This window comes from Sciurus vulgaris (genome assembly GCF_902686455.1).
Source record: "Sciurus vulgaris genome assembly, chromosome: 15".
Classification (NCBI taxonomy): domain Eukaryota; kingdom Metazoa; phylum Chordata; class Mammalia; order Rodentia; family Sciuridae; genus Sciurus; species Sciurus vulgaris.
Genome location: NC_136476.1, coordinates 66431020 through 66455864, shown reverse-complemented (window position 1 = coordinate 66455864; position 24845 = coordinate 66431020). Strand labels below are relative to the sequence as shown.

General features: G+C 47.3%; 1 protein-coding gene across 7 annotated transcripts in view; it reads left to right on the top strand.

Annotated features, from left to right (window-relative positions):
* Positions 1–24845, top strand: part of EPB41L4B (erythrocyte membrane protein band 4.1 like 4B) — a gene marked incomplete at its 5' end in the record, with an annotated part of 131091 nt that overhangs the window by 40014 nt on the left and 66232 nt on the right. For all 7 annotated transcript variants that reach the window (XM_079112584.1, XM_079112581.1, XM_079112583.1 and 4 more), the window contains 11 exons: positions 7254–7296; positions 8114–8192; positions 10169–10213; positions 12022–12074; positions 16660–16780; positions 18131–18218; positions 18380–18468; positions 18774–18843; positions 18937–19106; positions 21358–21467; positions 23351–23381. In XM_079112584.1, the coding sequence (XP_078968710.1) occupies positions 7254–7296; positions 8114–8192; positions 10169–10213; positions 12022–12074; positions 16660–16780; positions 18131–18218; positions 18380–18468; positions 18774–18843; positions 18937–19106; positions 21358–21467; positions 23351–23381 (899 nt within the window). The remainder of the gene's footprint in view (positions 1–7253; positions 7297–8113; positions 8193–10168; positions 10214–12021; positions 12075–16659; positions 16781–18130; positions 18219–18379; positions 18469–18773; positions 18844–18936; positions 19107–21357; positions 21468–23350; positions 23382–24845) is intronic.

Here is a 24845-nt window from a genome sequence, read left to right as displayed (position 1 = left end):
GCTTTCCAGTAACCCAGTCTCTGAAGAATTAATCTAGTCCGGAGAGACCGGCCCCACTCCCACCACACAGGCATTATGAGATGGAGCCTCTGTAACCTGACTTCCTTGCGGTGGGCCCCATCTCTTAAAGGCTCCACCACCTCAGTCTCGCCAACTGGGGACCAGGCTTCCATCACCTGAACCTCTGAGAGACACATCCAAACCATAGAATGCTCCTCTCCCTAACTGGGCTGGCTGCCAGCAGCCAGAGTCCTCTTAGGTGGGTGTCAGGGCCCTCTCTGCCACGTACCACGTGGAGGAGGAAAGGGTTAACTGCCAGAGGAGGATGTTGATGGTTTTTCTATGTATAACCCACAAAACTTATCTACTCAATAAACACACGAGAGCCAGTACTCTTTTTATGAGACGAGTCTGGCCATACCTGCTCTGGCCTCTTACAACAACTAGGTCTCCCAATTCTGCTTTATTTATAAAATGCAGATAAAGAGGGCAAGGACCAGGAGGAGCTTCTTCTGTGATGGACAGGATAGGGTGGAGTTATGGGAGCCATCCTCTTAGGGGGAAAATTCCAGAAGGAAACAGGGAACCACTCCCATGCAGCGCGACATGCTTCCCGGCAGTTCCTAGAGGCCAGGCCTCTGCGTCCCACGGCTCAGCCTCGTCTGATTCTGCTCCATGAGGATGGCTTCCCACAGGTGGGCACACCAGGAAGGGTATGGTAGCTGGACTGTGTGAGCCTGTGCTGCGTGTGGGAGAAATGACAGCACATGTAAACAAGACCCCTCTGAGAGAATCTGCTGAGATGGCTGCTGGGGTGACATCAGTCTTCACAAGGCCAGGAAGGGATTGGATGTCCTGGGGATGTTTCTGGGGAAAGCAGGCTAACAGATGGGAGCCCAAAAGGGAATGGTCCACTTGGCTTTTGGCTTCCTGCTCCACAGTGGAGGCTCTTCCCCATGCGTACACTCTCACGTAGCCCCTGACATGAGGGCCAGCCGTTGGTAGGAGGGCTTTGGGCACAGCTGTCTGTATACCCAGCTTGTACCTCCAGCTTCTTGAAAGAGCCAGGCCTGGTTTCCATAGTGCCCTGCCCAGCCGTGAAGCAACCATCAAAGCCTGTTGGCATCATCTATTTTTAGCAATTGCAGCTGGGCCCTCCTGTTTCCCTTTTTTCGTTGTCAGAAGGGAAGGCCATTCCAGGGCCCACTCTGTGGATCTCACTTTGGTACACCTCAGAGCAGGGGCTGGGAGTGCGATTTGCATATCAAAGCTTGTTTCTTCCAGCCAAGGGCTCTGGCCTTCATGCCCCTCCAGCTTTCACACTACCTGGTCCTGGTCTGCTGTTTACTGAGCTCCACCTTGAACCAGGCTTTGAATTAAAGGCTTTGTAGAGCTCTCATTTGACATTCATGACTGATCTATAAAGCAGACCCATTTTACAGGTGATGAATTTGCAACTCAGAGACATTAAGAACCTTGTAAAGGTTAAAATAAGGACAATACCAGGATTCATTCCACTTGGTCTCATTTCAAAACCCAGCACATTCCACCAAACTGTACTGGTTCTGTGTCACACATGGTACATGCATGTGTGCATGTGTGCGCGCGCACACACACAGAAAGAGCACTTGCCAACTTTGTCTTGGAATTTACCCAGTGCCAAGCTCTGTCATTGCAGACATGAGCTGGACTCTGCCCCTGCCTGCCACGTTCTGGTGGGGGACACAGAGACAAGTAGTCCCTTGGAGTACGTCGTGATCAGTGGTCTAGTGGAGACTGGCCTTTGTGTGAGCCTGGAGGAGAGAGAGCCTGTGTCACCAACAAGATGAACATGGTACCAGAGAGAAAGTGAACCTGATGGGGTCCACAGAACAGGAGAGGGGTTTGCCAGGTGGTGCTCTTGTGTGGGGGTTATAACAACAGCCCTTCCAAGCTGGAGTCTCCCTCCTCTTCTCAGGGGCAGGTGTTCTGCTGAGTTGATGTGACCACCTTAAATCCCTCTCCTAAGCCCCTTCCCAATAGGAATAGGGAGCTTTTTATAGCAGTATATTTTGCAGCAAGGAATTCAGAAAAAAAATCAGTCAGGGCCTTTGTCTGAAGCTTGCGTACGTTTTTCCTCTAGGCTTTGCAGCATAGACCCAGGGCTGCATGCTGAGGTCGACACACAGGACGGTGGCTCCTGGAAAGGCGTAGTGGGTGCCGCGGGACTCCAGCTCCCTTGGTCTCCCTCTGCTTATTGCTAGGAAGGCCATCACATTTGCTGCTTGTACAGAGGGCACTGCTGGGTGCTCCTGCCGTTTCAGATGTGACTGTAGGAGGAAAAGGAGCAGGGCTGCAGGGGTAACTTGTGCATAGAGCACTTGCCTCACGTGCACAGAGCCCTGGGTTCAATCCCCAGCGCCACAAAAGAAAAAAAATAAAGAAATGAGTAAGTGCTCAGGGTAGGTAGAGGGGAAGGCAGTGGGAGAGTATAAGGCTCTTGGGCGGGATCTGTGTTACCTGAAGAAAATCAGACCTATCATTCTGTCTGCTTGAACGATACAATTGCTGTGGACGCTCAGTTCATCCTTCCAAAGTGTTGGGGCAGCTCAGCTCATGACTGAGGAAGCTCAGGCTCAGGATGGACCCCTTGCTGGTGGCCACACACCAGGAAGTAGTAGAGCTGGGACTTGAATTCTGGTCTGTTCCTCCTTCCCTGATAGTACAAAGAAGTGTCAAATGGATCAGTGCCACAGGCCTCCAGTGGCCTATCTAAATGCCGGCAGTGAGAGAGGCCAGGGAGTGTTTTCCTGCCTACGTGCAAATACCAGTGCTGAGTGGAAGGGATCTCCACAACTGACTTAGACAGACCCCCAAGGAAGAACCTCAAGTAGCTGGTGTGAGTCTCTGGGCTGCACTCATCCTAGGTGGTAGAAAGGGTGTTTTCAGGTGGTTTGTGCTGTGGAGTCCTGGAGCAGTGGTGCCGACCCCAGTGGGGGTTGGAATCCTGCCTCCCCCTCTTATAGGGACATGCCTCCCACAGCCTCTTCAGGGCCACCTCCACCTGCTCTGAGGCCCAGTGAGGTGATGTGTATGACACAGTGGACTCCAGAAGTGTCCTCCCCTTTCCTTCTGTCTACCCTTTGGGTACGATTACCTCTTCAGATTCCTTCCAGCTCTACTTTAACTACAATCTAGATGTTCTTTGTAAGTCAAGAGATTCTACAGACACTAGAAATCCTGTTCTGAGCTCCATCGCTCAGGCTTAATGGTAAGGGCTCTGGGAATGTTGAAACAGGGATTTTAGACCCTCTTTAACCCCTGGGCTTCTCTCAGGCATTGTGGTTCCAGTGCTTCTGTGTAGACCATTAAATTCTACCTCAGCCTTGTGTGTGTCATATTTCCAGGACTAATATACTATTAGAACAGATGGGCTTTGCCAGGATCATCTCACACATCTTGATTTATGGGAAGGACTTTGCCAGATGGACTGGGATGACGAATTCAGATCAGAAGCTACCTTGCTAACACCGTTAGTGTGTTTGAGTTAAATGTTTTGCCATTTGAACTCAGAAGTGCATCTGTCTGTCTGCAGTGACTGGTTTAATGGTCTATTGAGAGGACTGGTGCCATTTGCCTTGGCCTTTACTGACGGGTGGCCTGGTTATATTTAGCCAGGACACAGGTGAACATCCCAGACAGGTCCTGCTGCTACTGAATACAGTCCTCAAAGTCACACATAGGTTGCAATTTACTAAATGCCACATCGGGCTTTCATTGTTCCAGTATTCAAGTCACAGGGGGTCTTGTGGGATAAAATATGAGTGATCAGAGCTTGGCGAGCTCCTGTAGCTGTGAAGAAAGTCAGGTCATTTTGAGTTAGTTGGATACAAGATAGGTTTTATCATCGCTCGTTTTAGGATTATGACTGGGTTCCTTACACACCTCTGATGTGAGCCATCAAAACCCACTCTGAGTTTCCAAAATGAAGCCATTTTCTGATTTCTTTCTTAGCTTGGTGAGCCCCAGGCTTTTCACAGACCTAGATGCTGGCAGAAAGGCTGGAATCCAGCCCCACGGTGGACAAGGAACATCCACTAGTAATGTAGCCCTAGGGTAAAGCAGTCTGTTGCCCATGGGAACATCTGGCCTGAGGATCTCACCATGGTCTGTCTGCGTGATAACCCCAACCATGGACATTTAGCCACTTCACCTCTTGGACTGGCCCATAAAACCTGAAATTGTTTGAGATTGTGCAGAACTCAAAATAGTTATTTTCAGAGGGGTTGCAAATGATTCAGGATCATCGGGGCCTCTTCCTGGGTAGGAGCTGATGCAGAAAACGTCAATTCTGAATATGTAATGGTTACACTAGGAGTTCTTATAGAACATGGATGCTCTGAGACTCCCGTTAATGAGTCTTGGGTGAGTTCTGGGTACTGACTTCTTGAAAGTTTCTCTGTGATTGGCATGCACACAGCCAGCACTGAGAACCTCTGCCAAGGAAGCCACACAGATTGGACTTGGGTGGAGATTCGAGTTTGACAGTAGACAGGGGAGAGGGGAGGTAGGGGTAAACATGATCTGCTTGGCATGGCTGTAAGAACATTTGAAAAAGGAAAGAGAACGGGTCAGCTCCTCTGAGCTCTCTGAGCTGTGCGCCAGGGGGCTGCTGAGACTGGTTGCAGGGAGAACTTTCTTTACATGGTAATGGCGAATTCATTTAAGGACAGATTTAGTCATAGCCATTAGCATGATACTTGGCAGGAGAGTAAATATGCTTTTCTGTTGTTGTTGTTGTTGTTCCAGGGGTTGAATGCAGGGGCTTGAATGCAGGAGTGCTTAACCACTGAGCCACATCCCCAGCCCTGTTTATTTTTGTTTTTTTAAAATCTGGGACAGGGTCTCACTAAGTGCCTGAGAGCCTTGCTGAGTTGCTGAGGCTGGCTCTGAACTTACCATCCTCCTGCCTCAGCCTCCTGAGTCACTGGGATTACATGCCTGTGCCACTGTGCCTGGCAAGTAAATATGCTTATCTCCAGTCTGTCTGTCCTGCTAGAGCAAAGGGTGGGGCTATCAGAGCCTGGTTGAGTGTAGCGATGATATCTAATGCTCATGAGGCAAACACATTATCAAAAACTGCCTGGTGGGCAAATGGTACATGAGTATAGAAGTGAGAAAGCAGCACCCCCTGCAAGTAATCATCTCATTAAATTAAAAGAGAGAGAGAGGAGTAAAAGTAAATGACATTCACAGCCCCCCTATCCAAAAGCAACCCCTATCCTTCTGGACATATCTTGATAGAAAATAATAATTTCACATAAATGGGACCAACCTGATTTTTTTCTGAATCTAACATTGTGCTGTGGATTTCTTGACACATATCAATAAACATAGGCCTACATCAGTTTGAAATAGTATTTTATTACATGGATGAGCCATTTTTTTAATCCATCTTTGTTGATGGACATTTAGGTCATTTCCAATTCAGAGCTATTAACAGTGAGATAAAGCATCCTGTACGTGTGCTTTTGAGATATGCATCCCACTGCGGTGATCTGCCTCTTTTATTACACGCTTGCCTAGCCGGGAGTGGAGATGACAGAAGCCCACGTTCTGCTGTGCACTGCTCTCCGGCTTACTGTATTATAATTCGTCTGTTATTTGCTTTTGTGTTTCCCGGCCCCCTCCTCCCACACAGACACAATGGGCTCTGTGGTTGGGGTAGAGTACCCTGTACTCATTAAGCCCCGCCCTTTCTCATTATTAGAAGGTACAGGGCTTCGACTGCTTCTGAAAGTCTCTGGCTGTCAGCAGAATGGCCGCTGGTTCTGAAGAGCTTGCAAGAAACCTACTCTGGTGGTGTCACTCCAACTGATTTTCTAACATTGATGTTCTGGCATGCACCAAGTTTGCTTAAAGTGCTGGGTTACATCCCTAGCTTACGTCACTTAAAACAGAATTCATATTTAACATGTATTTATTTCTCCATCTAATAATGGCCTGCCTAGTACCACACCTGTGCCTATCACAGGAAGTACACAAATAATGGGTGCAGGATTCCTGGCCTCCAGGGACTGTGTGTACCAAGGGGCTTGCGGCACAGATGGTCCCTGACTTGTGTTGTCTGTCGGGAGGGTGCGAAAGCACTAGGCATGCAGGAGAAACAGAACCTCGGGTTTTGAATGTTGAGTTTTTATGGGGCTAGCAATACTTGATAACAGTAATCTCTCCAGGTCCCAGGCAGTGGCAGCAAGCCTCAGCTCCCAGGCAACCACGCAATCACAAGAGTAAACAACTGATACTCGACAGCGTGCTGCGTTGCTAAGCTATGATGTGCAGGAGGTTGGATTATTAAATGCAATTTCAACCTACAGTGTTTTCAATTTACGATAATTTATCCAGGCATGGCCCCATCATAAGATGAGGAACATCCGTATAATGTTCCTAAATATAGCTTTCCTTGGGAGGCTTCCTTAGAACTATAGTGTCCTCAGCTTTACCAGTATAGAGACCCCTTTATTTGAGGAAAAGGGTTTTGCAATCCTTAGATAAGACTGAAGTAGGGCTGGGGATATAGCTCAGTTGGTAGAGTGCTTGCCTCGCATGCACAAGCCCCTGGGTTCAATCCCCAGCACTGCAAAAAAGCCAAAAAACAAAACAAAACAAAAAAAGACTGAAGAAGTTCTGATAAAAACTAGAGGAAGTTGAAATTCTGTCATTGGCTCCAGCAAAATTATCTTAGGCAGATTTCTGCTGTCTTTCCATCTGTGGTGTGGGTTGATTTCCTGGTAAAAGAAAAGGGACTTGAACTTTAGCTCTCTAATTTGAGAGTTTAGGGTGACAGGCCCCTGAAGTAGGAAAGGGGATTCTCTGCATTGTAGCTGGTACTTTTCTCTAGATTAATGGAGGCATGGAATTTTTGGAGAAGATGGTAATGTGAAAAACTCAAGGAAAAGGTAGTCATGACTCCTCGCATTCGAAGGAACTTTACAGATCAGTTAAGTCAGGGGTTTTAAGTGCTTCCAGGTACCTCTTTCAAAGGCTTATGGAAATCGTTCCTCACAGAACAAGGCACTTCGGTGCACAAGCACAAAGTTTTCAGTACCACATCAAGCAGTTTGCAGATTCCCACCAAAGAACTCGTGGCCTGATCCAGCCAGTGGTTTGGGTGGGTAGAATTGCTGAAGTTTGTAAAGGGGTGGGGGTAACTATGAGAGCTTATAACCCTGTCGATGAACTATTCCTAAAGAAAACGTTTTCTTTTCTTTCAGCACTGGCTGGATCATTCCAAACCCATAAAAAAGCAGATGAAAAGTAAGTAAACAGAATTTAACCTAATCATTTATTCCTTTTATTTGTGGGTAAACTCCTTTGCCAAAGTTTTGAGGGTTTTGAGTATTCATTATAGCTGGGAAGCCTGTTTTTTTAAAACAGACGATTCTTAGTTTCTTAAAGCTGGCCAAAGATTAGAGCTTAAACATTTGAATTTGAGTTTTTAGTGACTGTTTAAAACCCAGCTATGTTCTCATTGGAAATCAGACACCTCTGCCAGTGAGAACTGACTAATGTGCTATTCAGAAACATGGTGTTGCAACTGCTAGATTCTCTTCCTAATGAGTTACAAAGCAGACTCGGAATGGAGAGTAGGCAGGCTCTTTGGTAGCAGGGTCCAGCTCACCCCTTTACAGGTGCAGTACACATTTCTCTATGTTGTTTATGCTTGGGTCATTTAAAGAAACCTTTATTCTCTTAAAAATGTCTTAAGGTATTTCTTTACTCTATTTTTAGATGGCAGAACGCTTTCCTTTAACCCACTTTGTACTTTGTAAAAATGTAGGTTATCAGTTTGGAGCATCTTGGCATCAGAGGTAAAAGTAAAATGCCAGCTCTTAGTAATTCATCAGGAGCCTTAAGGTTTTCTGCCCAAATGAGGTTACCAGCTAAACTATCCTAGGCAACATGAAAGTCCATTTCGGTTTTCCAGATGGGGATTGAAAAGAATGTACTGGTGTTGTGTGCCCAGTTGTGCCCTCCCACGTGGGGTGATGGATGTGCTGTAGATTTAACGTGTTTTTCCTTTTGTCCATTCTGTGGGGAAAACATCTTCAACCTTCTACCTCCAAATGTTTAGTTGGACCTGCCTATGTGTTGCACTTTCGAGTTAAATACTATTCCTCAGAACCGAACAATCTTCGAGAAGAGTTTACAAGGTAAGGACATAATGCAGAGGGTTTTGCCTGGTGTAACACTAGCTTTCTATAGCATTTGTGGATCTTCTAAGTCATGGGTTTGCCTCCCTTTCCATCCACTGTCTGTATTTCTGAGCATGAGTTCTTAGCATTTTGTCCTGGGTTTCTGTATTCTGTTGAAAATCCACAACTTTGCTTCATTTGATGTTTTTCTTTGTTAATTGAAATTAGACTGCTTTTCTTTGTCATGTTTCTGTTTCCTTGGACCATGGGTAAATTGATTTGTTGTTCTATGGAATTTTATTTTACAGAAACGGAAGGCAGGTATTGGGAGAGTGTTTCTCAGTTCAGAATTGCCTTCTTATTTTTAAGGGACTGCAAAATATTCTCTTGATGGTTACAGTGGAAGACTCCCTCCCTTAAAGCCTGCCGCACTAATTACAGCAGAGTTCTTAGAATCCTTTCATGTCACCTTTCAGCCCCACTGAGTTCTTATATGATGCGTCTGCCTGTGTGTGTCTGTCTCTTGGACTTAGGAGCAGTGTAGAAGCCAGGAGAACGTACTTAGCATTGCAAGTGAGGTGTTCCCTGCCAGCTACCCTCTCTCAGTGAAATTCTCTACCAGCCTTCTGCTTTTGATACCCCCAGGGCCTCCTTGTCAGAGTATTTTGTGTGATGGATTGTAGTGGTGACATGTATTCAGTTGGGTGGTCCACAGTGGTGGCCATGAGTGTGGGGACGACTTCCTAAGTAGTGCTTTAAGACTGACCATTGTCACCATTGCCCCTGCTGAATGGGCCCACGGAGATTGTGACGTTAGGTTTACCTAGTTCTGGCCATGTCAGTACTGTCTTCCCCTTGACATGAATACAGTTAGTATCCTGAATTTTAGAAGTAAAGTCAATTATGGTCAAGCACCTGTTGGGAAACAGGAACATCCTGGAATGTACTAGAATCTTCCGTCCCCCGCCCCCATTTGATTTCTGGGTCACCCACCTTCTCCTGTGTCCATTCCACAGAAAGTGACAGCCTGCATTGTTTCCAAGTTTCAAACAAATTAAATTACTCCAGTGTTCCTCCTCAGAGCCCTTTATGAAACATGCTGCTTCTCACTGTCACCAAAGCCAGCGGTTTTTAAGCCAGGCTGTGTGAATCAGAAACACCTGGGAAGCTTTTGAACAAATCAGATTCCTGGGAACCACTCTTGCTTGTAGGATTCCTGACTGTAGGTATGGAGTAGAGCGTAGGCTGCTTTGGTTTTTACAAAGCGCTGCAAGTGGTACTGATGCCCACATCCTCCTGGTAAAAAAAAAAAAAAAAAAAAAAAAAAAAAACCTGCTGAAGCCAGGGCATTTCTTTTACCTACATAAGCCTCACCTGTGTGATTTTCTGCCTTCCTCCTCATTTTTTGTTCTCCGTGTAACCTGTTGCAGTCCAATTCCAGAGTCTTTCTTGCGTGTGTGTGCCCCCATGTATGCGGCTGAGTGTGTGTTTGTGTGCCTGTTTTGTTTTTTTAAAGACAGTCTGCGGTTAGGCTGCATCAGAGAGAAAAGCTCAGGCTGTTGATCACAGAATGCAGTCAGCTGCAAACTTGTTGTGATTCTGCAGTCTGCCAGGTGGAGCTGGCCCAGGCCTAATCCAGTAGCTCCCCCTGCCTGTTTTAGTGGACACATTGCATGCCTGTGTGCCCAGTTCCGTAGGCCAGTTTGGCTCGCTTCTTAAGCATCAGAGGAGTTGTGGAGGCCTCCTTAGATGCCTCACTGTTCCTTGTTCCATCCTCCAAGTATCTTACGGACTCCCTACATGCACTGCCTAGCTAGGTTCTGGGATGTCTTCCTGGTGGCCCAAGAGGAGATGCTTCCACCATTTGATTTGGACTCCCTTTTGGCAATGCAAAACCCCAGGCTGTGTGCAGGGCAGGATCTGTGGGGGAAGTTGGGGATTGGAGGCGGCTGGGAAAGGGTTACCCTCTGTTAACTTTTGTATATGTTTGTCAGGTACCTGTTTGTTTTACAACTCAGGCATGACATTCTTTCTGGAAAGTAAGTATGTTTTTGTTCTAACTCTTAACCCAGGATATAGAGCATATAATGTATTTCAAAATATTTCACTGTTTTAACTCTTTTACCCTTGTTCCCTTTCCAAAATTCAAAAAAAAGTGCACCAGGCATTGTAAAGTGAGTTTAATACTTGTATCGCTGTCATTATCATCCTATTTTAAATGATTACTATATGGCTTGAAGCATTTCCAAGAGCATTTAATATCTTAAGTGATGTGTATTTGGGAATAATTCACTCCCTGATCACATCACTGCCCATTCATAATGGCTTTTGTCGTATTTGCAAGCAAGATACGTTATTAGTATGTATACACGTACAAGCATTTGGGCAGTCAAAAACTTTCATTCGTCACCATCCACGTTGAAGTCATGGAAAGAGGTTGTGTTCTGATTTGGATAGAAAGAGGCTTAGACATCTCATCTCATTTCCTTTCCCATCTTAAAAATGGTTTTTAAATACTAGGCTTCTGGCTACGCACAAAGACTATTGAGCACAAGAAGCATTATTAGTTCCGAAGTGGTTGATTTCGCATGCAATATTAGTTTCTTTTAAAGATGAGATATTTCAACAGTCAGAGCTTTTACAATGTCATTTTTCAGCATAGGTATTAAATATTTTCTATTACATGAAAAACTAAGGCTATATTCAGGCTGAGAAGTAATACCTGATGTTACCGACAAGAGTCCATTCTGATTCCAAATGTAAGCCAAAGGAAATTTAAAATGTAATTTTGGAATTTGCAAACTCAATAGACTATGCACTATAAAAATTTCAGTGGAATATCCTCTGTAGAACAAGTCGATTGTACAGTGTATACATTTGCCTTATTCAACCATGCAATATAGACCTTTGGTTAGCGTTCGTGTTTTAAGTGTGTGTATATTTTTATCTCTCTCTCCATACTGTGCTCCTCATACTAAAGGCCTTGTGACTGTAGAAATTGTCTTTAGTTTAGAAAAATATTAATGGCGGCACCCTGCATTCGTACAGTACTTTGCAGTTTACATGCATTTCTGCCTGATTTGCTATACTTCAAAGCAGAACAGGGTTCTAGTCCTGGTTGGATGACCTTGGGCAAGACCCCTGAATGCTTATTTCCTCATCTATGAAATGGGAGATGGGGGGACACTGGTCATACCCAAGTTTTACAAACTTGATGCATTGACCAGCTCAAATAATGTATGTGAAAAGGCTTTGAAAACTATGAAGTGCTATACCAATGTATGTCATTATTATTTTTCTAACTAACTATGAAATGATAAGTATGAATGAGATCACCAGATTGGCATTAACACCCTTCTGTGGCTGTGCCTCAGTTATCCTGGTTAGAATCTAGCCGAGTGCACCAGTATTAGTTATGGTGTCCATGTGTTGACTTTTAACACTGTAACCTTGTTTCAGAGATTTAAGACAGCTTGAAAAGATGCATGTACTTTATCCATATGATAAACTGAAAATAAGTTTTTAAAATAATAAGGCAAAGGAAAGGCTTTTCATTCAGTTTTCCAAACTTCCCCATTCTTGCCAAATTCAATAAAGTTGCCCATGTGATTGATGAAAAGTAGACCTAGATTGGGTTATTTTGCCAGTTCATGAGAACTGACTTTGGGAACTTTGTAGTATAAGTCAGTTTGCATTCTTTAATACAGAGAGCAAAAATATAAACTAAGAACAAAAATCATTGCTTAGATATCACTGCCTTTTGAAGAATGGTTTTACCAGCATTTTATATAGTTATGGGTATATAGCTTCATATTTAGAATTAATTTCTTTCCTTTTTTTTTTCAAGATTGAAATGCCCCTATGAAACGGCCGTGGAATTAGCTGCTCTCTGTCTACAAGGTACATTAATCTTTCGTAGTAATCAGCATTTTAATGTTACTACTTTTCATTTCAATAAATGAGTATCTGTTGTGTGCTAGGCCTGGTGCTCTGCTTTGTCCCAGGATATACATGAATATGACATGATCTGTGTCCCCAAGTAGCTTGCAGTCCAGTGAGGGAGGCAGATGCAGAGGACAGAGCAGTTCCATCAGCAGCAAAGACACCTGGGACACTTGGAAGAGGCAGGGCCACAGGGAAATGTGGAAAGGGCTTGACTCAAGGAACCGAGGCACAAAACAGAAGTGCAGAGAGGGGCCGGGTGTAGCCCAGTGAGAACGTGTGCCTAGCATGTGCAGGACCCTAGGATCCATCCCAGTACCACGACAGTTGAACAATATGGCAGAGTGAAATTCAGGACTCCCATTAGGTGGACAGCCTCAGACCCCACTTAAAGAGCATGAACTTCATACCACGCTGGCTGTAAGGGAAGAAGGGGTTGGAGTGGGACTGGGACTGCAGCTGAGGGAGCTGAATAGGGCAGGTGGTTATGAGTACACCCCAAAAGCCAGCCTTGGTAGTACAGGGAGACAGACCTGGTGATTAGACTTAGGTGTTGAGAGAGGAGTCAGAGCTGAGTCACAGGCTGCTTCCTAGGGTGGGTGGTGGCAGCAGCGAGTGGTGGAGGAAGAGCGGGGCTCCTGTGGAGGAGACAGCCTGCAAGGGCCTCTGGGCCGAGAGGTGCCGGAAGCAGCAGCAGTAACGGAGGGTCTGAATGTGGCTCCTTCAGAGTTCAGGCCAGAAGCGTTGCAGCAGGTCATCAACACGTGGGCAGGGTCTGAATGGCAAGAAGTCTGCCTGCTGGATTGTCAACACGGGCTGTTCCTCCCCGGGATGCATTGGTGGATTGTGGATTAAGATGCATAGGAAGCACTTGCTAAGGTCCCTAGTGCTAATTAAGAGAAGAATGAAGTGTAGCTGCGTATATGGGGGATTTCATTAGCACATCAGATAGGCATATGCCATGGATGCGTTGATCAGTGTGTTTATGGGCTTCTATTGGAGGATGAATTATGAGGTGTTCATTCGTAATTAGTATTTGTGAATACCATAACAAGATTTGGCTTCCCACTTTTGTGTTCTACCAATTTTTAAAAGTTGATCCAAGAAGTTTTTTTCAAATTATGAAATTAGTACATGCTTATTAACAGAATATCAGGGCAACAGCACAATAATCAAGCAAGTAGAAAAGGAAGTAACCCCCTGTCCTGCCACCCACAGGCCACCAGAGTTTCTGTCTATGAGTTTTGAGTGGATTTTTAAGATATGTAAGTCTGATCAGTCATGTACACATTTTCTATGTTGGTATTTTTAGTACATGTATTTTGCCATGTTTTCACTCAAAGACAGGAAACTCCTGTTACCTGAAACTTCTGTTCCGGAGTCATCTGAAATCCTACTGTCTAATGGGGTTTGACATATGGCAGACGATCACTAAGTACAGAATGATTTGGAGAGACCCCAGGGACTTTGAAGGGTGCCTCCTGTGTGGTCTGCAGGCACTGGTGGTGGAGGTGATGATAGTGTCATTCATAGCCATCTGAGTCACATACAGTGCTCAGTGCTTCCTATCCCTGTTTCTGTGATGGATCAGGCCCACAGGGACTGCCATGGGGTGGCCATGGCTTAGGGAGTGTGGCAGCAGCCTGTCAGCTCTGGCCAGGGACAGACCTCACCGGCATAGCCTGTGGCCTGTGTTCCCCTGAGGGCTGAGCTGTGCCATCAGGCTCAGCAGCCCAGCAGGAGGTGTCAGGGTGTTGTTAGTGAAATGAAAGCACCAGGCCAGGCCTGGAGCCATCCGTCAGGAGAGGTTTTCTCCTAAGGCCATTGGCACAGTATTGCAGGTTGTATATTGTCCTCAATGATTACAGGCCTGGGCACACACACCAGCACCCCACCCCACCCTGTGTGACAGAGGCAGTAGGGCAGTGCGAGACCAGCTCCAGCTGCCTTGCCCCAAGCAGAGGCCAGCGGATGATTAGCTGCCTGTGAGCCTTTCTTGGAAAGATCACCCACTGGAGCAGGAGCCATAACTTTAGTATAGTTTAAGAAGCACTCGTTCTGTCAAGTTCAAGTAAAAGGACTTGGAAGACGTGGACACACATGGGGAAGCCCTTGTCACATCCGTCCCCGTGCCCTCCCCACCCCGTCTCCTGGTAAATGCCTGCTTCATCCGAGCAGTTTGCCCTGGGCTCTTATCACTAGAGCAGCTCTGTGGGTCTGAGTCAAATGAAGGGTGTGTTTCCTCCCCTGCCTGAGCCTTGAAGTGTCTTGCCACTGCTGTCCTTGAGTCAGAAGTCACTTCTGATTTGTGATAGGGTGGCCCTGTATGGAGACTTGTGCTCCTTGGGGAATAAATTTGTGGTAGACTTGAAAATTTATCCAGGTAAAGGGGAAAAAAATGAATGGAGGAAAATGAATTGGACAGTCATTTGTTGTATGCCTGTAGTCTTGTTTTGTCCTTATTGGGACGATTCCCATTTTACAGATAAGGAATCAAAGACCCAGAGTGGTTAAGTGACTTGCCCAAGGTCACACAGCTAGTACATGGTAGAGTTGGGATTCCAGCTCTCCTATGTCTGGGTTGTGCCCATTACCCTCCACCTTTCTTGGAGCTGGAGCCTCGCTTCTGAGGCTGTAGCCCAGTGAGGTGTCAAGTTCTTCTACCAGATTATTGGAAGGCAGGCATGCTACCTCAAAATGGTACCAAGCAGCGCTCAGGCCTGTAGTGCAGGGAAGGTGAGTTTGGATGCTGGCCCCCATGCCCAGTCTGTGCCCACCAGGAAGACCTTATCATCGTCTGGCTCCTCCCTCTGGTGCTCAATGATGTCACTGGCACAGTTAGTCCTGTCCTGTCTGCAGTACCACTCGACACAGTGCTCTGTTGCCTCCCTGTGTTCCATAGGCGCAGGAGAAGGGTGGCTCATGTCATGGGAGTCTTTCCAGACCACACAGCCCCTCTGGATTCCCAGGTACTTGGTTGCACAACTGCCTCTTAGAGGTCGGTGGTGGCCTCCAGCAGAGGAAAACCAACTCCACCCTTTTTGGGCAAATAGTGTTTCCAGAGCAGTCCTCCTCTGTGCCTTTGCCCAGGGTACCAAGTGCTGCACACCCTGACCAAGACTGCCCTGGGTCACATGCAGGTGAGGGGCTGCAGGGGGGCCTTCAGCAGGCCCCAGTCTGTGCCTCATCTTGTACAGGCCCCTCGCTGTCCATCTGAGTCTGGTATCGCTGCTTCCTCTGTGTCGACAAGGACGTTTTCTCTACTCTGCAAGGCAGCTAGAGTTCCTCCCAGGAAGATAGAATGTGGGAGCAGGATCTCAGAAGCCCATGCTGGCTGGGCATGGCCTAGTGGGGTGGTGGACAGGGTTGTTGGGTACATAGTGAGTCGCTGTCCCTGGACTATTAGGGCTCCTAGGCCTGCTTTGGTCTGTTGGTGAAGTTGGTGTGTGAAGCAGAGGTTCTCCAGGAACACTTTCCAGGTCAGCTACATCAGCATCACCTGGGAAATGCAAATTCTGGGCCTCCTTCCAGACCTAGAGAAACTCTGGGTGTGGAGCCAGGGATGTGTGTTTCAATGAGCCCACCAGGTGATTCTGATGCACCTTCAAGTTGAAAACTCACTGTTGGAAATCAGTTTATGATTTCCAAGGAAGGTGTTCAACTGTCCCCTGGGTGTCTTGGGACAAGGCAGGCTTTACTTGAGTCTTTTGGGGGTGGGGCCTGGGAGTGTGCATTTCACACAAACTCGCTGGTGACATCTGTGCTGCTGGTCTGTGAACCATACTGTGTAGCCTGGAATTGGAGGAAACTGAAGGAGTCCTTTTTATTCTGGGGTCTGCAGAGGTTGGGTGGGGAGAGTGGATCTTCTTATTCTTGCCTGGAGGGGCAGAGCCACCTGTATCCTTGGGGCCTCCATCCTGCGGGTGACTTGGCAAGAGCAGGGACCGTGCAGCACGCTTTGGGCTTTCTGCGGGGGTCGCTCCTGTCGCTGCTTCTCCTCTCTGCACAGCTGCCTCCCTCCCGGGTTCTGCCTGCTTGGCTGCAGTTGCTCCGGCAGCCCTCTTGCCACCTCTCCCTCCTTGTTTTTCTCTCAGATTCCGCATGCACCGAATTCTCCGCCCGTGCTCTCCGGCACTGCAGACCCTGAAGTGCTCTCACCTGCCCTTTACAAGCGCCTCGTGCCGTGGATATTGCTGGGCAGATCCTCATTCCCTGCCATTGGCTTTTATTGCAATTGTGGGGCCCGCCACTTCTCAGGAAAAATGCAATCAGGGCCTCCCTGGATGGGAGAAATAGTCGGGAAGAAGACAGTAGTAACCAAGGTGATGGCATATCGCCCGACGGGGAGGGCATCGGAATGATTCTTGGGGGTTTTGAGTGAACGTAGGACTAGCAAGTGAGAGTTCCGTCCCCCTGGAAGGAGAGAGCTATGCCTCGGGGTGCCTGTGCCGTATAGTCATGCAGAATGCCTTTGGACTTAGCTGCAGCGATGACTGAAAGTTTTCAATGTCTCCTCTTTTCCTCCCTTTTATGAAACTTGCAGCTGAGCTTGGGGAGTGTGAGCTTCCGGAACACACGCCAGAGCTTGTGTCTGAATTTCGGTTCATTCCAAATCAGACAGAAGCCATGGAATTTGATATCTTCCAGAGATGGAAAGAGTGCAGGTACCTTGACACCCCCTGGTAGCATTCCGATCTGTTTACTCATCGTGTGTGTGTGTTTGTGTGTGTGTGTCTGTGTGTGTCTTGTCCACTGTAGAATTGCTTAGTTGACAGCTGTACGACAGCAGCTCCCGCCATGACTTCTCTGTTGTGCTTCCTGTGTCCCCAGTGGCCTGCACGTCATCTCTCTTCTGAGAGATATGCAGCAAGAACCAAGCTGTAGTCCCTTTCTCCCTCTGAAACAGAGCTTTGCTTGATGTGCCCGGCAAGAGGGCACTGCCCCAAACCACTCTCGCACACCTGGGTCTCTGGTGACCCTGACCTGAACCTTCTAGAGCAAACCTTTGAGAAATACAAGCATCCCTAATCTGAAAGTCCAAAATATGAAACTTTTTGAGCACCAGCATGACACGTTGGAAAATTCCACGCTGACTTCATGGGACAGTGGGTCACAATCAAAATACAGGCACAATAAAAACAGTATAAAATTACCCTCAGGCTATGTGCATAGTGTGTATAGGAGACATAAATGAATTTTATGTCTAGACTTGGGTCCCATCCCAAGGTCTCTCATCGTCCTCGGGTATCCCAGAATCTGCACATACCTGAAATCAGAAACACTTCTGACCTCAGGTGCCCAGCCTTGTAGCCCTGCCATTCAGGAGTCCCTGCAGCTGAGACCATGTGCTATGCTGCGTTGTATTTCAGGAAACATGGCCTCATACCTAAAGCCAGCCATGCCATTTATCTCTTTGGTTCCTCCCCTGATGCAACACGGTTGAACCTCACTCACTCACTTTCCTGGGATCCCCCTTCCCCTGCACCAGCCCCACTTCCCCACACACCACCCTGCTGCTCTCAGACCTGGAACTTAGCGTGGCCTCCTGTAGCCCCTCAGTCCTTCCGAAAAGCCTGATGACTTCTTTATTGATTTTTTAATGGAAGGTGATGTGTGTGCACTCTCATTGTATCATTGAAACAATGTGGAACTGTGTGACTCTGGTGTCCTGCCACCACTCACCCCATCACACACAGGCACAGCTCCCGCCCTGCAGGAAGTCTTGGTGGCAGCCTTGTTGTGTGTCCTCCCACCCTTTCCTCTGTGTTTCAATATCCGAATCTACACCCCCCCAAAAAAAATGTGGTCTTGTTTTCTTAAGTGACCCTATTATAAGCACTGTCCTGTGATCCTTCTATTCAGTAACAGTACGTTCTTGGAGATCTTTTCGGTCAGTAGAAGCTGCTGCCCCCCGTCGCTGTCGTTGCTGCGTAACCTTGCCCAGAGTGGAGTGCCCTCAGAGCCCGTGGGTGTACGAGTCCCGGTTTACATGTGTTTCCGTTGGTTTTTCTAAGGGGAAAGAGCCCTGCCCAGGCGGAACTCTCCTATCTGAATAAAGCGAAGTGGCTGGAAATGTATGGGGTAGACATGCACATTGTCAGGGTAAGGACTGCCCACGCTCAAGTCATTTGCTTTTGCCATTATTGAAAAGTCTGTAAACGGCGTGCCAACAAAGTAACTTGTGGTGAGGGAACTGTTTTTGCATTCTGCTCTGTGACGACCTGTTAGAACCCTCTACCGATTGTCACTTCGTTTGTTTGTAGGGAAGAGATGGCTGTGAATATTCTCTTGGACTGACCCCGACAGGCATATTAATCTTTGAAGGAGCTAACAAAATAGGCTTATTCTTTTGGTAATTTAGTTTTGTCTAATATTAAAATGTCTTTTCCTATTTTGTGGTGGAGTCTATGTGATGGATGATTATTGAGGGATATGCAACACCCAGATTTATTTTAAAATCACACCAGCCTTTTCTCATTGTGGGTGTGTGGCAATTTACCCTGAAACCTCTGGATAAAAATCACATTTAAATGAATGAATGATTTTTTTTTCTTAGCCAATCTAAGCTTTAAAAGTAGAAAGGAAACTGCTGTTTGATGTGTAGATAGATCATTTTACCGCAGACTGTGCTTTTTAAAATGCTTTCTCTCTGACCAGGCCTAAAATTACCAAAATGGATTTTAAAAAGAGCAAACTGACACTGGTGGTGGTGGAGGATGACGACCAGGTAGGCCTTGCACCCCCGTCGGCCTTCCTTGCTGTGAACTGCCCTGCTTTGATGTGACAGATGCCCCACTGGACCCTGTGCTTGCTCTCGCAGGGCCGTGAGCAAGAGCACACCTTCGTGTTCCGGTTAGACAGTGCCCGGACCTGCAAGCACCTGTGGAAGTGTGCCGTGGAGCACCACGCCTTCTTCCGCCTGCGCACGCCGGGAAACAGCAAGTCCACCAGATCCGACTTCATCCGACTGGGCTCCCGCTTCAGATTCAGGTGGGGCTGCCTTGGGACATCATGGGTGATGCATTTGAAAGGAAGGCAGCTGCTTCTCTTTGTGAACCCAGCGCTTTGGACCAGGGCCCCAGCCCCACTTCCTTCTTAAGCTCTGACCTTCGGGCCAGCGCTTAAGCTCTTCTGGCCTCATTGATAAAATGGAACTAAAGCCGGTTGACAATACCTTATCCAAAATGCATGGGACCAGAAATGTAATCGTTTTTTGGAGCTTTCCGGATTTTGGAATATTCGCATATTCAATTTTGCAAATATTTGAGTCTCAGCACCCAAAAGGTTGGGAATTTGGGAGCATTCTTGACTTTGGATTTTTTTTTTTTAATGTTTTTTTAGTTGTAGATGGACACAATATCTTCATTTATTTATTTGTTTTTATGTGGTGCTGAGGATCGAATCCAGTGCCTCACATATGGTAGGCAAATACTCTACCACTGAGCCACAACCCCAGCCCCTAGACTTTGGATTTTTGAATTAGGGATGTTCAACCTATAGAGACAAAATTGTCCATAGCTGGCCTGCAACTGGAGTTATGCTGTCCAGTACAGTAGCCACTAGCTACATGGAGCTATTTCAATTAATGGATAGTTAATAAACTTTTAAATGTAGTGCCTCGGTCTTACCAGCCACATGTTAAGTATTTGGTAGTCTTTTGACAGTAGTGGCTACTTACTGGGCAGGGCCAACCGGGCATAGCATCATTGTGGAAACTTCTTTTGGACAGTACTCTGCTATAACTCTTTATGTATCCACCTTAATCTTGAAGCAGCCTTAATATTGAGGTAGATTAACTATCCCCAGTTTTTAGACAAGAAAACCAGGGTTCTAACTCTCCCACAGTCATGGTAGTGCAGAGACTCTCAACCTGACAATCTGTCTCTTGTCTATCTAACCCCTGGTAGTAGTCTTCCTTTCCCATGCCACTGTCAAGAAATTTGGTTTTGATTAAGAATGAGAGCAGATGTCTGTGTGTGTGTATCTCTGTCTTCCCTTGGAAGTCTCAGTAAATATTTGAATCTGTAAAGAGCCTGAAGAAATAGAGAGCTTATTGTGATACATTTTTACCTTTGATTCTAAGACCATGTCTTTCTCTAAGCGCATGGAAACTCCCTGGGTGTTTGTTAGAAATGAGAATGTATGACCTGACCAGAGTCCCTGTAATCAGAGCCTGTGAGCAGGCGCATCTCTGTGTGAGGCCCTGGAATGTGCATTTTAAATGGGCTCTGGGGTTGAGTTTTGAGATGCATGTGTAGGTCTGAGAACCTCAGTTATGAGATATAAAACTTCACATGGTTTCATAACCTCTGCCCATACCTGGCATGTCCCTAAACTCTGTTTAAAAATGCCAAAAGATTTGCTCATTTCAGATTTATCTACTGTGCAAGGAAACGGCTGTGCACTTCTGTTTAAAGAATTATTTTGTTTGAATGTATTTTTAAGTGCTCCAAGGGGGGAAAAAAATGAAAAAGACCAAGTCCTTTTGAGAAAGAATCGAATCACAGGGCTCTTGGAGGATGGAAATGGCAGAGCGGCTCCGTGGTCTGCTGGGGTGGTGGTGCGGAGGGCCGTGGGGAGTGGGGGTGGTTGCCAAGGCAGGCCTGTTCCCTCCTGGGAGGACACTCCTCCAGGATGGGGCCTGTACCTAGTGTCCTCTGGGTTTCAAGGAGAACTGTAGACGGAAGGGAAGCTTTGAGATGAGGCTGCCCCTTGGAGACACACGGAGCCTGTGGCATTCGTCTCCTTCCATCTGATAAATCATAAACCAGGAGTAGCTGGATTGATGGCAGATGAGCAGAACAGCAAAGCCTTGGTGAGATAAATACTTTTTCCCTGGGCATAGCAAGAAGCAGCCAGGGCTTAGCAAAGGGGTCACTGGTAACAGCCTTCTAAAAGATGAGTTAAATGTCTCACACAGTGTGTTCCATTGAAAGGCTATTTTGTGTGCTAATCAACGTTCTCTTAGCCAGTGTTCTAGGTACTCAGACCTGCTTGGTTTGTGCAGCCAAGTGGCTGGTACTTAAATTGCAGGTTTTGTCCCTTAGTAAAAATACCTTCCTCTGTCACATAGCCTAGTTTTGGCAAATATGATTTTGTTTCCACATACAAAGCTTAAACTTAGGGAGTCTTTACTAGGAACGTACGCTGGTGCTTTTGAACATACAAACTCACTTCCGAATATGTATGATGTGCTGAGATTCTGATAATGGTAACGTGTAAACACATGTTCATGTCCTAGTGGGCGGACGGAGTATCAGGCTACACACGGCGCCAGGTTACGAAGAACCAGCACCTTTGAGAGGAAGCCGAGTAAACGCTACCCGTCCCGGAGACATTCCACCTTCAAAGGTTCTGCGGTTTTCATTCTGCCTTGGCATTTTATAGCGCAGCTTAGTGGGTCAAGCTCTGAGGGTCTGGCTCCAGCAGCCTGAGAGGGAACTGCTGCGGTCCTGCTTCATCATCTGAAACTTTTGAAAGTGGTCCTGGGGTGTTCTCTTGGTGGGGGTCAGGGCTTCTGCTGTCCTGCAGTCTTTAGTCACCCCTTTGCATGTCACCTCCTGCTCTCCCCCAGGACAGTTATTCTCTTTTGTGTGCCACTCTGCTTCTTTTAGAACTGGGACCTCAGTGGTATGACAGGTGAACACCTGTCTTGCTTATAGAAGGTGCTGGGTCTCTTCTGTCCACCATCTTGCCATTTCTGGTGGGGGCCTCAGGCTCCTGTTAACTAGAATCTGACCACATGGAGTAGATGCAGAACTTGGAGAGACTTGGCTCAGGGACCTGCAGTCAGTCCAGGCCCACCCTCTCCTTGAAGGTAGCCAGGTCCTGGGATGTTGCCCCTTCCCCTCCCCAAACCCCCCCACCCTGAATCTTGTCTGTCCCTTACCCCTGTGGCTCACTCCTGTGAGACCTGGAACCAGGAAGTGCTAGGTCAGTGGATGAGCCAGCGGCTCCTTCCGCTTGAGCCCAGCCTTCACTGCCTGTCTCAGCTCCTCCCTCAGGGACACCCAGCTTAGCTCTCGGTGGAGGCTCTTTTGCAGCAGGGCCGAGAGCACTGAGCACCCCTCCTCTCTGTCCTTTACCCTTTGTGGCCATTCTGTACATTTTTCTTCACAGCTCAGGACTTAGTGTGCCTCCAGGGAAACCAGCTTCCCCACTTGCTCCTTCTAGAATCTTTAACTTTCGTTACCCCACCTCCCCTCCGTCTCCTTCCTTTATGAACAAACTAACAATGCAGTAATCATGGCAGCCAGAAAGTCTTAGTCATTCTCAGCTCTTTTAGTGGAAGAAAAATGCCCAACGCCCAGAAAACATGGCCTTGCTTTCTAGAAAGGCCGGAGAATGGGAGCATGTCCAGAGAAGGGATATGAGTCCATGAGTGATTGTAGCAACTGGGGAGTGTCCAGGGTGGGGGAGGGAGAACTCGCTGCTCCAGGGGCTGTTGCCTGCTTGAGTAGGATCATGCGTACACGTGTGGTCCGTTGGGTCATAGTTGCCCAAAGCAGCCCAGTGTAGGGAAGAATTTTCCAAAGATAAAAATTACTAATTTGAGACAGTAGTGAGGTCCCTGTCCCTTTGTGTGTGCATAAAAGGAACAGGCCCTGAGCCCTGTGTCTTGACCCCACCAGATGGCCTGGAGTTCTTCCAGAACCCTATTCCTGTGATTCCCTCCCACTCTTCTTCCTGGTCTCCAGTTCCTTTTCTTCCCCTTTATTTTACAGACTTTTTTTTTTTTTTTTTTTTTCCTAGCCAGAATTCTAGCAGCTTCTTTGTAAAGCTTTTAATGATTTTTTTCCCTGCCACGTCCTTCTTAAAATGGGGAGGAAAAAAAATGAAGTGTACACGAATAAGTTCCAACTCAGACTCTGGGCCCCTGCCACGCAGACTCTGCCCCCACCCCAGTCAGAAGTCTGCCTTGGTTCCCTCAAGCTTCCCTTTATTTCTCTGTGCTTCTGGTCTATGTCTCAGCCGTGAGCTTCTGGATTGTCTGGTGTCCACCTTGTAGCTGCCCAGCCCCAGGAGGCTGCTCAGGGAGGGGCTGCTGTAGGCACTGAAGGGAGGGGCAGAGTGCATTGGAGCGGGGGTGGCTCACACCCTTGGGGAAGGCAAAGTAGCCACAGAGCTTGTGACCTGGACTGGGCTGGGCACCAGTCTGTGACCAGCCTCTGTCTTTGCCTGGTGAAGTTGTAAAGCTCACTAAGATGTCCTAACTTTTAGTTTTTCTTTTCCAGCAAGCAACCCAGTGATCGCTGCTCAGCTCTGGTAAGTCAGCTCCCTGCCTCGAGCAAGGCTCTGCTCCCTGATTACTGTGTTTATTCGCAATACCGACTTTCCCCTTAATACAACAATTAAGTCTGAGTGAGTCACCTGATACTTTTTCCCCCCTTTTCTGCTGCCTGGCTATATCATCCTCCTGGTTTTCAATAAGTACACAATGGAATGTTCCAAGGCAGTTTTGTTTTTCTGGAAAACAGATGCTCAGTTTGAGAAATGTTGTGCCTTGTCTGTTACAGTAGTGGACGAGAAAAGTGCTAGGCACATGTGGAGCACACTGTGCGGGTAGTGTGGCAGCCAGTGATGGGGAAGGAACGTCGTGCTTCCGAGCAGGTGCCGGGTCTTCTCAGTGACCTGCAGGTGTCAGTCATACATGGCAGAAGACATTAACACCTTCACTGCAATTCCTGCAGGAAAGAAACTTAGAACAAGACTGAAAATCTCCAGCACAGGAATCAGGAAACTTTCTGTAAAGGACAGATAGAAAGTGCTTTCCATTCCACCAGCTGTGTGCTGGCTCTTTCCAACCATCTGGCTCTGTACTCGGGCAGCTATGACAGTGTGTGAATGACCAGACATGGCTGTGTTCTAATAAGATGTTATTCACAAATACTGGGCCAGATTCAGCCATGGGCTGAATTCAGCCAGTTTGAACCCCGCTTCCCTAGCAGAGATGTTCTTGATCTTTCCTGTACATTAGAATTATCGGGTGAGCTCAGAAAGGCACGCCTTGACCAGGCCATGCGGTGGGCCAAGTGACTTACATGGTTTTCAGCGCTCCCCAGGTGAGTCTAGTGTGCAGCTCAGGTGAGAGCCACTGACCTACCTGGCATATATATCTGTCTCTTTCTTTTGAAACAACGGTATTTCCTGTGTGAGTTTGGACGTGTGGGGATAGATGTCATGTGAGAGAACCAATTTCAGATTGCTGAACTCCTGCTCTGGACTCTAGGCACAGGTAGGTAGTCCAGTTTAGTTAGCCTGCCAGTCATGGGTCTCCAGGCTGCTGGAAAGAGTGGCCTTTGAGACGGGCACGGCTTGACTTGCAGTGTATTCTCAGCTAGGCCAGTGAGCAGATGTGGCATGTGGTGGGGCAGGTTGCTGCTGCCCTGGTTAGCGGCCAGAGCCCTGCCAAGGCCTCAGGAGCCCTCTCTCCCGGCACAGCTTCATGCTCTGGGGCCTTGGCTTCCCCTTTCTGTTCCTCCTTTTTCTCATTTGCAATCAAGGAGGTTGGGCTCCATCAGCATTTTCCCAGCTTTTTTAGACTGGGCACCACCCCCATGCACACACTCCAGAAAAAGCCCAACGTAGAAGGCCAGTGAACAGAACAGACAAACACCGAGCTGCTCTGGAGCAAGCTCAGTGGGATAGAGGAGCAGGCCCTGCTGCTCATCTGCCCCCTCCCCACAGGTGGCTTCAGGGTACCTTCAAGGAGCCCAGGGTTCTGGAGGA